At 34.2% G+C, this 17951-nt stretch overlaps 1 protein-coding gene across 1 annotated transcript; it reads right to left on the reverse strand.

The window, feature by feature from the left end:
- Positions 1-13384: 13384 nt before the first annotated feature.
- Positions 13385-15530, reverse strand: LOC114187811. Its single transcript, XM_028076184.1, has 3 exons — positions 14837-15530; positions 14563-14643; positions 13385-14454 (listed from the first exon to the last, which is right to left on the reverse strand). The coding sequence occupies exons 1-3, from the start codon at positions 15528-15530 to the stop codon at positions 13385-13387; spliced, it is 1845 nt and encodes a 614-aa protein (XP_027931985.1).
- Positions 15531-17951: the final 2421 nt, after the last annotated feature.

A 17951-nucleotide genomic window follows, 5' to 3' on the forward strand; every position in this document is an offset into this window, starting at 1 on the left:
CACAAATTAAAATTCGCAGATTTTGGAATTGCATAAGAACACACAATACTCCATCTTACTAAAAGGTTGGACCCCAACTATGCACACCAAGACCAGACCCCATCCCATTTCTTCTAAACCAGGTGTAAGTTCATTTGGGGAAACACTAGCCTGCAACAATTTTAAATTTATCTTGCAACCCAAGAGCAATTAAGGTGTAACCCACTAAAGAGCTTCTGCACAAATTAAAATTCGCAGATTTTGGAATTGCATAAGAACACACAATACTCCATCTTACTAAAAGGTTGGACCCCAACTATGCACACCAAGACCAGACCCCATCCCACTTCTTCTAAACCAGGTGTAAGTTCATTTGGGGAAACACTAGCCTGCAACAATTTTAAATTTATCTTGCAACCCAAGAGCAATTAAGTTGTAACCCACCAAAGAGCTTTTGCACAAATTAAAATTCGCAGATTTTGGAATTGCATAAGAACACACAATTCTCCATCTTACTAAAAGGTTGGACCCCAACTATGAATAACAAGACCAGACCCCATTCCACTTCTTCTAAACCAGGTGTAAGTTCATTTGGGGAAACACTAGCCTGCAACAATTTTAAATTTATCTTGCAACCCAAGAGCAATTAAGGTGTAACCCACCAAAGAGCTTTTGCACAAATTAAAATTCGCAGATTTTGGAATTGCATAAGAACACAAAATTCTCCATCTTACAAAAAGGTTGGACCCCAGCTATGCACACCAAGACCAAACCCCATCCCACTTCTTCTAAACCAGGTGTAAGTTCATTTGTGGAAAAACTAGCCTTCAAAAATTTTAAATTTATCTTGCAACCCGAGAGCAATTAAGGTGTAACCCACTGAAGAGCTTATGCACAAATTAAAATTCTCAGATTTTGGAATTGCATAAGAACACACAATTCTCCATCTTACTAAAAGGTTGGACCTCAACTATGCACACCAAGACCAGACCCCATCCCACTTGTTCGAAACCAGGTGTAAGCTCATTTGGGGAAGCACTAGCCTGCAACAATTTTAAATTTATCTTGCAACCCAAGGGCAATTAAGGTGTAACCCACCAAAGAGCTTTTGCACAAATTAAAATTCGCAGATTTTGGAATTGCATAAGAACACACAATTCTCCATCTTACTAAAAGGTTGGACCCCAACTATGCACAGCAAAACCAGACCCCATTCCACTTCTTCTAAACCAGGTGTAAATTCATTTGGGGAAACACTAGCCTGCAACAATTTTAAATTTATCTTGCAACCCAAGAGCAATTAAGGTGTAACACACCAAAGAGCTTTTGCACAAATTAAAATTCGCAGATTTTGAAATTGCATAAGAACACAAAATTCTCCCTCTTACTAAAAGGTTGGACCTCAACTATGCACACCAAGACCAAACCCCATCCCATTTCTTCTAAACCAGGTGTAAGTTCATTTGTGGAAAAACTAGCCTGCAATAATTTTAAATTTATCTTACAACCCAAGAGCAATTAAGGTGTAACCCACCAAAGAGCTTTTGCACAAATTAAAATTTGCAGATTTTGGAATTGCATAAGAACACACAATTCTCCATCTTACTAAAAGGTTGGACCCCAACTATGCACACCAAGACCAGACCCCATCCCACTTCTTCTAAACTAGGTGTAAGTTCATTTGTGGAAAAACTAGCCTGCAAAAATTTTAAATTTATCTTGCAACCCAAGAGTAATTAAGGTGTAACCCACTAAAGAGCTTCTGCACAAATTAAAATTCGCAGATTTTGGAATTGCATAAGAACACACAATTCTCCATCTTACTAAAAGGTTGGACCCCAACTATGCACAGTAAGACCAGACCCCATCCCACTTCTTCTAAACCAGGTGTAAGCTCATTTGGGGAAACACTAGCCTGCAACAATTTTAAATTTATCTTGCAACCCAAGAGCAATTAAGGTGTAACCCACCAAAGAGCTTTTGCACAAATTAAAATTCGCAGATTTTGGAATTGCATAAGAACACACAATTCTCCATCTTACTAAAAGGTTGGACCCCAACTATGAATACCAAGACCAGACCCCATCCCACTTCTTCTAAACCAGGTGTAAGTTCATTTGTGGAAAAACTAGCCTGCAAAAATTTTAAATTTATCTTGCAACCCGAGAGCAATTACGGTGTAACCCACTGAAGAGCTTCTGCACAAATTAAAATTCGCAGATTTTGGAATTGCATAAGAACACACAATTCTCCATCTTACTAAAAGGTTGGACCCCAACTATGCACACCAAGACCAGACCCCATCCCACTTCTTCTAAACCAGGTGTAAGCTCATTTGGGGAAACACTAGCCTGCAACAATTTTAAATTTATCTTGCAACCCAAGAGCAATTAAGGTGTAACCCACCAAAGAGCTTTTGCACAAATTAAAATTCGCAGATTTTGGAATTGCATAAGAACACACAATTCTCCATCTTACTAAAAGGTTGGACCCCAACTATGCACAGCAAGACCAGACCCCATCCCACTTCTTCTAAACCAGGTGTAAGTTCATTTGGGGAAACACTAGCCTGCAACAATTTTAAATTTATCTTGCAACCCAAGAGCAATTAAGGTGTAACCCACCAAAGAGCTTTTGCACAAATTAAAATTCGCAGATTTTGGAATTGCATAAGAACACACAATTCTCCATCTTACTAAAAGGTTGGACCCCAACTATGCACACCAAGACCAGACCCCATCCCACTTCTTCTAAACCAGGTGTAAGTTCATTTGTGGAAAAACTAGCCTGCAAAAATTTTAAATTTATCTTGCAACCCAAGAGCAATTAAGGTGTAACCCACCAAAGAGCTTTGCACAAATTAAAATTCGCAGATTTTGGAATTGCATAAGAACACACAATCTCCATCTTACTAAAAGGTTGGACCCCAACTATCAATACCAAGACCAGACCCCATTCCACTTCTTCTAAACCAGGTGTAAGTTCATTTGGGGAAACACTAGCCTGCAACAATTTTAAATTTATCTTGCAACCCAAGAGCAATTAAGGTGTAACCCACCAAAGAGCTTTTGCACAAATTAAAATTCGCAGATTTTGGAATTGCATAAGAACACACAATTCTCCATCTTACTAAAAGGTTGGACCCCAACTATGCACACCAAGACCAAACCCCATCCCACTTCTTCTAAACCAGGTGTAAGTTCATTTGTGGAAAAACTAGCCTGCAAAAATTTTAAATTTCTCTTGCAACCCGAGAGCAATTAAGGTGTAACCCACCAAAGAGCTTTTGCACAAATTAAAATTCGCAAATTTTGGAATTGCATAAGAACACACAATTCTCCATCTTACTAAAAGGTTGGACCCCAACTATAAATACCAAGACCAGACCCCATTCCACTTCTTCTAAACCAGGTGTAAGTTCATTTGGGGAAACACTAGCCTGCAACAATTTTAAATTTATCTTGCAACCCGAGAGCAATTAAGGTGTAACCCACTGAAGAGCTTCTGCACAAATTAAAATTCGCAGATTTTGGAATTGCATAAGAACACACAATTCTCCATCTTACTAAAAGGTTGGACCCCAACTATGCACAGCAAAACCAGACCCCATCCCACTTCTTCTAAACCAGGTGTAAGCTCATTTGGGGAAACACTAGCCTGCAAAAATTTTAAATTTATCTTGCAACCCAAGAGCAATTAAGGTGTAACCCACCAAAGAGCTTTTGCACAAATTAAAATTCGCAGATTTTGGAATTGCATAAGAACACACAATTCTCCATCTTACTAAAAGGTTGGACCCCAACTATGCACAGCAAGACCAGACCCCATCCCACTTCTACTAAACCAGGTGTAAGTTCATTTGGGGAAGCACTAGCCTGCAACAATTTTAAATTTATCTTGCAACCCAAGAGCAATTAAGGTGTAACCCACCAAAGAGCTTTTGCACAAATTAAAATTCGCAGATTTTGGAATTGCATAAGAACACACAATTCTCCATCTTACTAAAAGGTTGGACCCCAACTATGCACAGCAAGACCAGACCCCATCCCACTTCTTCTAAACCAGGTGTAAGTTCATTTGTGGAAAAACTAGCCTGCAAAAATTTTAAATTTATCTTGCAACCCAAGAGTAATTAAGGTGTAACCCACTAAAGAGCTTCTGCACAAATTAAAATTCGCAGATTTTGGAATTGCATAAGAACACACAATACTCCATCTTACTAAAAGGTTGGACCCCAACTATGCACACCAAGACCAGACCCCATCCCACTTCTTCTAAACCAGGTGTAAGTTCATTTGGGGAAACACTAGCCTGCAACAATTTTAAATTTATCTTGCAACCCAAGAGCAATTAAGGTGTAACCCACCAAAGAGCTTTTGCACAAATTAAAATTCGCAGATTTTGGAATTGCATAAGAACACACAATTCTCCATCTTACTAAAAGGTTGGACCCCAACTATGAATACCAAGACCAGACCCCATTCCACTTCTTCTAAACTAGGTGTAAGTTCATTTGGGGAAACACTAGCCTGCAACAATTTTAAATTTATCTTGCAACCCAAGAGCAATTAAGGTGTAACCCACCAAAGAGCTTTTGCACAAATTAAAATTCGCAGATTTTGGAATTGCATAAGAACACACAATTCTCCATCTTACTAAAAGGTTGGACCGCAACTATGAATACCAAGACCAGACCCCATCCCACTTCTTCTAAACCAGGTGTAAGTTCATTTGGGGAAACACTAGCCTGCAACAATTTTAAATTTATCTTGCAACCCAAGAGCAATTAAGGTGTAACCCACCAAAGAGCTTTTGCACAAATTAAAATTCGCAGATTTTGGAATTGCATAAGAACACACAATTCTCCATCTTACTAAAAGGTTGGACCCCAACTATGAATACCAAGACCAGACCCCATTCCACTTCTTCTAAACCAGGTGTAAGTTCATTTGGGGAAACACTAGCCTGCAAAAATTTTAAATTTATCTTGCAACCCAAGAGCAATTAAGGTGTAACCCACCAAAGAGCTTTTGCACAAATTAAAATTCGCAGATTTTGGAATTGCATAAGAACACACAATTCTCCATCTTACTAAAAGGTTGGACCCCAACTATGCACACCAAGACCAAACCCCATCCCACTTCTTCTAAACCAGGTGTAAGTTCATTTGTGGAAAAACTAGCCTGCAAAAATTTTAAATTTCTCTTGCAACCCGAGAGCAATTAAGGTGTAACCCACCAAAGAGCTTTTGCACAAATTAAAATTCGCAAATTTTGGAATTGCATAAGAACACACAATTCTCCATCTTACTAAAAGGTTGGACCCCAACTATGAATACCAAGACCAGACCCCATTCCACTTCTTCTAAACCAGGTGTAAGTTCATTTGAGGAAACACTAGCCTGCAACAATTTTAAATTTATCTTGCAACCCAAGAGCAATTAAGGTGTAACCCACCAAAGAGCGTTTGCACAAATTAAAATTCGCAGATTTTGGAATTGCATAAGAACACACAATTCTCCATCTTACTAAAAGGTTGGACCCCAACTATGCACACCAAGACCAGACCCCATCCCACTTCTTCTAAACCAGTTGTAAGTTCATTTGTGGAAAAACTAGCCTGCAAAAATTTTAAATTTATCTTTCAACCCGAGAGCAATTAAGGTGTAACCCACTGAAGAGCTTCTGCACAAATTAAAATTCTCAGATTTTGGAATTGCATAAGAACACACAATTCTCCATCTTACTAAAAGGTTGGACCCCAACTATGCACACCAAGACCAGACCCCATCCCACTTCTTCGAAACCAGGTGTAAGCTCATTTGGGGAAGCACTAGCCTGCAACAATTTTAAATTTATCTTGCAACCCAAGGGCAATTAAGGTGTAACCCACCAAAGAGCTTTTGCACAAATTAAAATTCGCAGATTTTGGAATTGCATAAGAACACACAATTCTCCATCTTACTAAAAGGTTGGACCCCAACTATGCACAGCAAGACCAGACCCCATCCCACTTCTTCTAAACCAGGTGTAAGTTCATTTGGGGAAACACTAGCCTGCAATAATTTTAAATTTATCTTGCAACCCAAGAGCAATTAAGGTGTAACACACCAAAGAGCTTTTGCACAAATTAAAATTCGCAGATTTTGAAATTGCATAAGAACACACAATTCTCCATCTTACTAAAAGGTTGGACCCCAACTATGCACACCAAGACCAGACCCCATCCCACTTCTTCTAAACCAGGTGTAAGTTCATTTGTGGAAAAACTAGCCTGCAAAAATTTTAAATTTATCTTGCAACCCAAGAGTAATTAAGGTGTAACCCACTAAAGAGCTTCTGCACAAATTAAAATTCGCAGATTTTGGAATTGCATAAGAACACATAATTCTCCAACTTACTAAAAGGTTGGAGACCAACTATGGACACCAAGACCAGACCCCTTCCCACTTCTTCTAAACCAGGTGTAGGTTCTTTTGTGGAAAAACTAGCCTGGAACAATTTTAAATTTATTCTGCAACCCAAGACCAATTAAGGTGTAACCCACAAAAGAGCTTTTGCACAAATTATAATTGACAGATTCTAGAATTACATAAGAACACACAACTCTCCCCTTTACTAAATGGTTAGACCTCAACAATGCACCAATACTAGATAGAATTGGGATTTTCTAGAAAGCCAAATACAATTGGGATTTTCTCTCCAAAAGATCAGCCACTTGCGGAGTGGAATTTTTTTATTTCCTCTGACACTTCTACAGCTTAAAAGAATATTAAAAGTTAAAATTTAAATGCACAAGGTAAATCCACTTTAGGTGGTAAGAAAAGTCTAAAGCAAAAGTAGTTAACTAATCATTTTTCTAAATATATAAACCATAATCGCAAACATTTACCTTCCTTGACACACCCTCTTCTTCTTCTTCTACCACAAGTATCCAAAATATCCTACTTGGGTAAACACTTTATATAGGTAAGGAATTCCAATAAATAAACAACAAACACGACACCCAAAGAATAGTTCACGATTAACCAAAAATACTAAAATTTAAAATCTATGATAAAAGTTATATACATGTTAATAACTACACCATACAATAATTTATTACAATTGTGAATAACAATATTATTGGTTAAATCTTATTGAAAATTACGAAATCATTAATGAAATTTATTAGCTGCAACTGGGTGTAATCAAATTATGTCATTTGCAATCAATTTGAAGTAATATGAGTGTGTTAGATCATTTCCCTTTTTCTTTTTAATTATACTCCATACTAAAGACCAACATGGAATACACCGAATATTAACAATAAATAAGCAAGCAATTTCAATTAATTTCTATCTTTTGTCGATTTGTCTAATGTTGGTCTCAAAACATAAATTCTAGTTCAGTTTGATGGAATCACTGATGTTCTGTTCTGAAGTAGGCCATCTGTTTAAATCTATATTCCAAGTTGCTTCCTTTCTTGACATACTTTGGACGTGAGTGGTGTGTAGGTGTAAAGCTATTCAACTGAGTACACTTATTGCAGCCATTGCACAAAACAATTGCTCAAATCAATAACCAATTGCACTAAACAATAGACAATCAACATAAACTAAGCGTGCAAAAAAAAGTAGTTCAAAAGGGAGAAACATTGAACTTTCTCACCAACGACACCAACGACTGCAAAACTCAGGGCGACGAGTAGGTTCCAAAATTGCTCTTCTTGCACCTCACATTTGCCTCCACGTTCGACGGTTTCGCAATGAGTGTGTCGACAAAGGAGATAGTGGTGTCGAGGGGGAGGGGAAAAGGGATTTGGGGTTTATGGTTTTTCGAAGAACTGATACGGGTTGGGGGATTCAACAATGAAAGAAGAGAGGTGTGGGGAACAGTTGGTTCAGAGGGATTTGGGATAGGGGGAAGAGTTTGAAGATTAAAATGGGAAAGGATTTTTCGAAGAGCGGTTTGGGGTTTCAACATTCAGAGGAGAGAGGATCTGTCATGGGTTTTCACGGTGGAGGAGAGGTGTGTGCGGGGAGGGTTTTGTGGGGAGGTTTGGGGAAGAGTTGGAGCAGAGGACGGGGAGGGTTTTGTGGGGAGGTTTGCGGAAGAGTAGGAGCAGAGGACGGGGAGGGTTTTCTAGGGAGGTTTGCGGAAGAGGTGGAGCGGTGGAGGAGACAGTTTTTGAAAAACGAAAATGAAAAGAGAGGAGGTTTTATGATAAATGGCAAGTGCCCAACACGCGCGAGTGTATAACCAAACCTTCTGCACTGTCATTTCATTTTTCAGTTAAATAAAAAAAATTTAAATTAAATATCTGACGCCACATCAGGTGGTAAGAGAAGTGGTAAGAAAAAGGTGTCATTGTATCATTTCTCAAAAAAATTTCCCCAAACTTTCTCCAACAGATTTCTTTGATTTCTCTGCATCTTGAACACAATCTTCTCCTCCTTTCCTTACCTTTCCTTTCCTATTATCTCTACTTCCCTGCCAATTTTCATCAATCTTTCTACAAATTTATCTTCTTTATATTTTCAATTCACGATAACCTTTTTTTTTCATTACAAATTTTAACATTAACTTCATATTTTTAATTTGTATGAGATTATAATTCATAATATACATACACTCTACTTTAACAATGACACGTGCATATGTAAGTTTTCGCAGTAATTATATCTTGAGTGTGGATTTACAGTTTACTCAATAAGTCAACAAATGCAATCAATCATCCTCCATTATAACTACCAGGGATATCTAATGTGCAAATCATACAGCATGGGTTCATAGATATTAAGTCTTAAGTAAGCACATATGTGAATTTACAGTTTACTGACTTAATCCAAGAAAAATGTAAGCGGAAGCATTTCAGAAACAACAACAACCAAAATAAGAACACAAAGACAAAAACCCTAACATCAACAACCCATATTCAAAACAAAAACCCATCTTCGGTCTTGCTTTTTACACCAAAAATAATCACAAGCAATACGCAAAAATAAATACAACTTACCACCATGCACCTTTCGAAGAAGCAGCCCCGATTAGATTTCACCACAAAGACGAAACCCACAAATTTACGCCACTACAACGATGATGGTACTACAAAAAACAACAAAAATTCCTCCTTTCCACCCCAATGGATACGAATGCTGAACCTTCGAAGCTTTCGTCCGATGGATAAACTCACATTATTGCGACGAAGAAGAAGAAGAGGGGTTTTTAGAAAAAAATAAGGATTGAAAATGAAGAGTGGCGGTTGAAGAGGAATATCAATGGTTGAAGACTACATAAGAGGCTTTTTAGTTCAACCATTTACACTTGTGCTTTCTATTTTTTTTCCTACAATTTCCACTCCCGCTTTTTACTTTTTCTACCCCCGCTTTCTTCTGAAAAGCCAACGTGATAATTGAAAAAAATTAAAAAACATATGCCACGTCACGTTGTAAGAGAAGTTGTGAAAAAGTGGATGTTACTGTATATTTTCTTCTCCTTTACTATCATCATTCAACAAATAAACCTAAAGTCTCTATCTCAATTATATATTATATAATTTAGACTCAAGTACCGTAAGTTATAAGTTGCATTTGTTAAACAAATTGGTGTTGCTATCTTTAGTTAATATGAGAAAATAGGATATTTGGACATTTTGTATTAAAAGTAGTATCAACTATATCTATATTTAATTACTAATCTAAACTTTATAACATCAAATAATATTCATTTTATTGTAATTTTACGATTTATATTAATTAAATATATTTCACAAACATATTTATGATTAAATATTTTGATATATATTATAATAAAATTGAGTAATAATTTAATTTTTATTCACATTACCAAACTCTACATTTAAATATTATATTTATCTATAATTATACATAATTACAACATTTCAATATAATTATATAAATAAATTATTTATTTAAATATAATAATAATTATCTTAATAATTTTTTTTTTTAAAAAAAAGAAACACTGGTTTCAATTATGTTCTTAACTTCTATATTTATTATTAAAACTAGCGAAAACACAGGCGCTGTCGCACCTGTGTGTTCGCTTTTTTTATGTATTTATACGTATAATATTAAGAATAATCGATTACAATTTATGATGGGTATAAGTAGATTGGTTGAAAAAGAAAACAGTAAATTACTAAGTCGTAAAATTATATATCAACTAATATTTAATACATTTGATCAAGATTTGGAGTTAATGAGTTATATGTGATGGAGTCAATGGTAGTTGTTTATAAATATACAAACTATTTTAGTAGGTGTCTATAAATATACATTCATTAAAAGAATGAAATATATATTTCATACATACATGATGCAGAAAAAAATAGTAAATGAAAGTATCATAGATTGACATCCTTAAACATTTCTTTAATTGGGAGGCCAAATAAAGATTGATGTCTAGGATGTGTTTCAGTTTCCCTGCATTGTAAAAAAAGTAAATATTATTGCTAATATATATGCAAATAACAGAAATATTATGTAGCAATTGAATTATGTATAGATAATAAAAAAAACTTTATTTACCTTTGAAGCAGTCTTCTTAATTCTTTGTAGAAGACATGGTCCATAAGTTGTTGAGTTTTAAAGAACTAAAAAATATCATTGAATAATGTTATTTACTTATGAGTCATTAAATGTATATGTAATGGTATAAAAATATTGAAGAAATAGTAATAACCTCATTGATGCATATATTTTGATAAATACAAAGATTGTTGTTGTAGCAAGTATGGATTGGTAATGATTTTTGTTGTTTCCTGGTAATGGAAAGAAGTTAAATAAAAAATAATAAAATTTTTTTGTGGTATTATAGAAGAATAATGGAAGAAAGTAAATAATTTTAAACGTGCATAATACCTGCATGTCTTTTGAGAAAGTAATTCTCGTTTGATTAGATTTGAAAGTTGTGTTTTATCAGTTATCACAGTGGATCCCCAACCAATAGAATAAATTTTCAAATGATGAATCTATAATTGAAGAACAATATATGTAAACACGATGCACAATATAGTTGTATTGATATATGTAAACATGACATATTATAGTTGAAATGAATTAATTTGATTACCTTGTTGTCTATTGGCCTAACCAATGAGAGTGAATATTCATCCTTCCAAGTGTTCCATTGGTTCATAAATTTTGCATTCTACGAAGAAAATGTCAACTATTGCAAAACTAAACTTTTAAAACTACACTTATCGCATATCACCTCTTGTGGTATAAAATTGTGGAAATGACTTACATGTAATTCTTCATTGAGGTGTAAGTTGTCCTTAGTTATTATCGTACCTGCAAGGTATAAAATAAATATGATGAATTTTATTATCGTAATTGTAAATATAAGTATAATTAGGTAGAATATGAAAATATAGTCATTTTAATGACATAAATGAAGTAAAAAACGAACAATACCTAGTTTTGAGATAACAAAATTTCCTTATAAACAACATTATTGGTAAAAATGCCTTCTTGTCCTTCAAGGTGTCCTTCTTTAATAAGGATTTTTGTGGAAGTTTGAGAAACACCTCTTGATAAAGCAACATATAATTGACCATGGCTAAAAACATGTCGTGGAAGGTAAATTCCAACGGTAGGTATAGTTTGTCCTTGTGATTTATTTATAGTAATTGCAAAACTCAATCTCACGGGGAATTGTTTCCTAATAAGCACAAAAGGAAGACCTGCACTCTCTATTGTTTTATGTTTAATTCTTGGTAAGAAAGCTCTTTTTCCTGCATGGTGACCTGTCAATATTTCAACATCCAGCATGTTCATATAGAACCCACGACATAATAATCTTGTCCCATTACATAACCCAGATTTAGGGTCTATGTTTCGCAACAACATTAACGGTGATCCTTTTTTAACCTTTAAGTTATGTGGTGGCAAACCTCCTGGACAAATAGTGTGTAAGTACTCATGTTGGTATAAATGATATGTGTCTCCTTCAACCTCATCAAATGACAACAAATTACGATCTTCTCCTGGAAATAGATCGATAATTATGTCATTAAGTTTTTCTTCATCTTCATTTTTTGGAGTTAGTATGGCTCGTTCAGCCATATAAGATGCATCCCATGTATGAAATTGTAACTGAGGAAAAGTTTGGTGTATGAGGTGTTGTATTGAGGTTTCTCCTTCCCATGATATTGCTAGTTGTTGGGGTATTTTAACCATGTCATCAACTTGTGTTGGTTCAATACCATTTCCAATGCGCATGAGATATTCAGCAAAATTGTGATCTTGTAATGATCTCATGTTTTGTTGTAAATGTAATATCTTTGTGTTACTCCATAAATGAGAGTTAATAATACAGGCAGAAATCATTTGTGCTTTTGTACCTTTTTGAACAACTGGCAGTACCTGACGAAAATCACCTCCTAATATGATCACTTTCCCCCCAAATGGAGCATCAGAATCTAGAATGTCCTTTAATGTTCGATCTAGTGCCTCCAAAACATATCTGTTAATCATGGGTGCTTCATCCCAAATAATTGCCTTTGCTATTTTTATTAGTTTTGCAAGATCTGATTGTTTACTTATAGAACAAAACGAACCGGCCTCGACATTGATAGGTATTTTAAATCGAGAATGTGCAGTTCTACCACCCGGTAATAATGTTGCTGCTATACCAGAGGAGGCTGTAGCTAAAATAATTTGACCGTTGCTCCTACAATGTGCAATTAAAGTACGATAAAGAAATGTTTTACCGGTTCCGTCTGGTCCATCCACAAAAAAGACTTGACTTTGATTACGGTTGATTACATCTAAAATGGTATTGAAGGCAATGAGTTGGTCATGATTCAATCTGTGTACATTGTCAACATCTTCATTAGGTATCTGTATTGATAATTCTTCTTGTATAATTTTTGGTACTGAAGTAGTTGCCAATGCATCATAAGATAAAGGTGGCAAATCAAAATCCTTGATTGTTTTACCATGCTGAATTAAAAGGTCATTTAAATCCCTCAATAACATAGGAATCAAGTTCTCATTGACAGAAGTGTTGGTTGAAGTATAATCTTCTAGCATATAGGTGTGGAAGTGATTCCAAAGGCTTCTAATATCAGTTGGTTCACAAAAAAGTAATATGGTCACAAATAGTCTTCGTAAAGCATATGGCATTTGTAAAGTTGATGCTTCAACTAAGCATTCATGAATACTATTGTCACTTTCTAAAAATCCCCATTTCTCAACCGCCTTTTTGAATGTGTGACAATATGTTTCATTTGGTGATAATAGATATTCCCAACTGGTTGGTCCTCTTATGTGAGAAAGCAAAACCCGCAAGAAGAACTTATCTCCTTCAGAAGGAGACACAGTATACATTCGGCCGATAACTTTCTTGTTTGACCTTCTTGGATACCATTCTTTATGTCTATTATTCCAACAATAATGCTATGGAATTTCCCGATACAAAAATGTTCTAGATTGGGGATCTCTTTGATTGAGGGCAAAAAATTGTGTGAGCATGGTTTTGGAGTTGTTATCATCATTCAACACGTCATTGATGTTTTGGTGCTTATAAAATCGCACTTGTTGTCGATTTGGTAAATGAATTTGCAATCTTTCAACAGCTGGATTCATTCGATAGATTGTAAATCTGAAGATTTTCCATAAAGCCTCGGGAGCACAAATCCATCTAGCATCGAGATATTGCTGGACTTCATCTATAATTGGTCCTCTATGAATCTCCATTGCTACTCGATCTGCTCCTTTGTAAACATACTTATACAAATATTTAATACTTTTGATGCTGCTACAGACCTCAACATTTATATGACAGTCGTATTTTAAGAGTAACCAAGGATTATAAGGAACCACCCATCTATTGTCAACAGTCACATTTCTATTTATGGAAATTGGTTCATCAAAACGTCTTCTATATTGTGGATATGAATCATTACCTTGTCGTGTTTCTTCCAAGAAATCCTTGGGAAATCTCTTTTGGCATTGATTGCGCTTCATACATGGTGATCTAGGATTGAGAGTTCCGCAAGGACCATGTATCATGTGTTTCAACACAGCTTCATGCAATTGTGGTTCTTCTGCCTTATTTGGTATTTCTGCCCTTACAATGCTATCATAATCTTGTGGATCACGTAACTTATCATTATTATCTAAGATCAATAGCATATGTACATGCGGCAACCCACGTTTTTGAAATTCAGTAACATACATATAACTATTAACTTTTCCGAGGACTCCTTTATTAACAACATCTTCCTTTAATTGCTCAAATTTTGCTCGAAAGATTCTTGTGAGCAAGTCAGGGCGATCTTGTGGAGTTTGTTGATTTTGTAGTTCAGAAGAAATTTCACTCCAAGATGGATTGCATGTCATTGTAAGAAAAATATCAGGTTTTCCATTGTGAGCAACAATTGCCATACCATCTTGATATCGTTGTGTCAAGTCTCGATGACTACTAATAAATGACGATGGTAATATTGTCCTCTTTCCAACAGTATCTTCAAAGAAATGAAAGAGTGAATGATAATATAATTAGATGTAATAAATGTTGTTTTAAATATATTTACCTGCGTGGGTTTGTCCTTCATGCAAAGCATCCTACAAACCTTGGTACACTTCAGCACGAATGTTGTTTTGATGATTACGAATCCATCGTAACCTTCCGGTCTCAATCTTAACGTAGTTATCTACAACATATTATTGTAAAAGTCGTCCCGCTTGTAATATTACAGACTGATCATTTGGACGAATCTACATTAAATAATCACGTGTTTCTAAAATATGTTAGCCTTCTTAATATTACATAATTTAATGAAACTGGGATAATTATGATAGAAGTTACCTGAAGCATGAAACTATAATATTCTCGGCAAGAGATACTTTGGCCATTATGATTTTTTGTGTTGGTGTCCCAACCATATGTTCCAAATGGAAATAATAAAGGATATTGTAAAGGATCATAATATCCTACGTTTTCTTGTATGTTTATTAAATTTCCATCATGACCTACAACTTTAATATCTCGGCCACGTGCCATTGATTCTGTGTCTGCAGTACCAATAATAGCTGCTACTTGAGATGCAGTTGGAAGATTATACTGTGGTTGATTCGCAGGACGCTCTTTAATGAGTAAAGAACATATCTGAATATTTGGTTCTTGAGCAAGTTGTCGAAATACATGCACAAAAGGATTGCACCGGTGTAATATTTGTTGCAATTTATGAACAATAGTTTGATGAAGTTGAGGGTTTTCCAACATTCTATTTTGTAATTCATGTTCAGTGTCATAAATGTACAACTGCAAAAACCGGGGTCTGGACCCATCATTTGGATAAAATCCTCCTATCCTATGATAGATTGCACCTTGAGCACGAAAACTATATATACCACGACCATTTGCTACTATAGTTTCATCCATATGAACACCAAGAGAAGTGAATGAGAAGACATGATTATAACTTCTTATATGTTGTCTAAAATGTCTACTTTCAGATGTTTGATCTGAAAATATTTGAAGAAGCTCATGTGGAGGAGGAACACGTGGAAGTAAGACTTTCCCACCAGAGCAACACATATCACGCGATTCATGATAAAATAATCGTGCATGACAATGTGGACATGTAGTTGGTGTAGACAATTGAAATTTGAGCATCGGAACCGTATTTAAAAAATTTCTAGCACTATTATGTGTTCGGGGGAATCCATATAGCATATCTACATTATTGTGATAAATTGGAGGAATAGTAAATAATGTAGTATTATAAATTGCAAAAGTATGAAAAGTGCATTCTTAAAGCACAACATGTATTAATTATGGTAGGAAAAAGATACAAATAAGGTTCAATGGTACCAATATTAGTATTAACTATTGATGGAAATAATTTACTAACCATGTTGAAGGGCACTGACGTGTGTATTACTTTGTCCTGCTTCATTATGATTACATCCTTCCAATCTTTGTGTAGGAAAACCATAACCTGTGTGGTATTAAATCAATGAAAAAAAATGCATAATAAAAAACCAATATCACTGTAATAAATAAAGAGAAAATTAAAAACCATGATAGTTGGTAATAAAGTATAATCATATATTGATACATAGAGAAAAAAAAGGAAGCAATTGCGAAAATTAACGATACTTAAAGGTGTTTTATTATTCAACACCGTAATAAATTATATCAAAATCATAATTACAAATCCTATAATAGTAAATAAATAGAATGAAAATATTTTTTGAAATGGAATGTAAACAACATAAATTAACTATTGATGAACAAGAGGGAAAGGAAAAAAAAATGTATTATAACTGTGGAGGTTATAAATCTCTGCAAGAAAGAACTAAAACCTCCATTATTTTCTGCGCTCCAGACAATTTACGAATTATGATAATTTGTAGAGGATTTTTCTGACCTCCATAAAATAACCTCCACTGAATATTAATTTTTTTGTAGTGATATATGATATAAACAAACACACCCCTCTTATGTATAAGAATATTATTTTTATATTGAAAACCCTGTTATTTCATTATGTACCTGTAGTAAATAAAGTTTGATATGTAGTTATTTCATAAAGTAAAAATAATGCATACCAATGACTTTTAATTGAAGTAATTTGATAAAATTAATTAAAAATAGATATAAGTTAAAAATATATTTATAATTGTTACTGTTTTCTAATATATGTTTATCTTCTTTTTCACTCCCGCCAAACATTATTCTATTACCATCTTCACTCATCTTCCATTTCCACAACGAAAAACTTTACATTGTTCCTTTGCACAGTGCTTGATAATTTAAGAATTAATTAACCTTCAAATGTCAAAGATAAAATAATTTAATCTAAATATAAACTACAGCTTTTGTTTAGATAATTATCTTATAGTGGCCACGGTACTTTTTAAAATAAATTAGAATACATTGCGTTAATAATTTCTAAAATTTTGTTAATTTAATTTGAAATGTATATGAAATATATTACAATGTTCCAGATATGAAGTATCCTTAAGTTGGCTTTGAATCTGACATGTTTTGGAGGTTCCGAAAGTAAGTGCTTTTGTTGTTCCTTTGTTCATTCATCTCCTTTTCAGGTTCGTTTCGTAACATTTTCACTCGCTACTTTGTTTCATGAATTTAATTTAACGTTTTGATGCGTCGTTGTGCAGAAGTGATGGTCAAACTTACTGAGTTTTGCGGTTCGTTCGTGATCTTGAAGTATCAATTATCCAAGGGAGACTTGGAGACCCTGATTTCCATCACCAATGAAGAAGATCTCGCCAACATCTATAACATAAATGAAAAAAGGAAATTGGACAATTACCCAAAACGAATAATCATAAATGAAAAGGAACAATGGATACCGTTATTGTTTTCTCCAATGAAGTCCAATGAAGATAAATAACATCGACAAAGTGAATGTGAAAACAAAGACAATAAGTAAGGCAAAACAACTTCACGAAAGGAATAGAAATGATGTGGTTGCAGAGATAAACAAACTGTAAAATAACGGTTACTTTTGAAATAATTTTAAAAATAATAAATAATTTATTATATTATTAAAAAGGGTAAAATAGGAATTAAAGAAAGTGGACACAGAAAGGAGAATCCCTTTATATATTACTAGTGTAAACACAGGCGCTATCGCGCCTGTGTGTACGTATTTTTTGAATTATATTAATAATTGATGATATTGTAATGTTATTAATTTAAAATAAAATAAAAGTATATTTATAAAAAATAAAATAAAATGTACGGAGAAAATAAGAGAAAAATAACTGTTGATGAATAGTAAGAGAAAAAAAGAAAAAGGAGATAAGTAAATAATTTTATAAAAACTTGTAAAAGTAACCGTTAATTTTTAAAAATTTAATAAATAATTAAATTATAAAGGGTAAAGTTGGAATTATGAAATGTGGACACAAAAGAGGGAATCCCCTTTATATATAGTTATAGATTATAGATTAAATTCCTAAATAAAATAATTATTTTAAATATTAT

The sequence above is a fragment of the Vigna unguiculata genome, chromosome 6, assembly GCF_004118075.2.
Source record: "Vigna unguiculata cultivar IT97K-499-35 chromosome 6, ASM411807v1, whole genome shotgun sequence".
Taxonomy (NCBI): domain Eukaryota; kingdom Viridiplantae; phylum Streptophyta; class Magnoliopsida; order Fabales; family Fabaceae; genus Vigna; species Vigna unguiculata.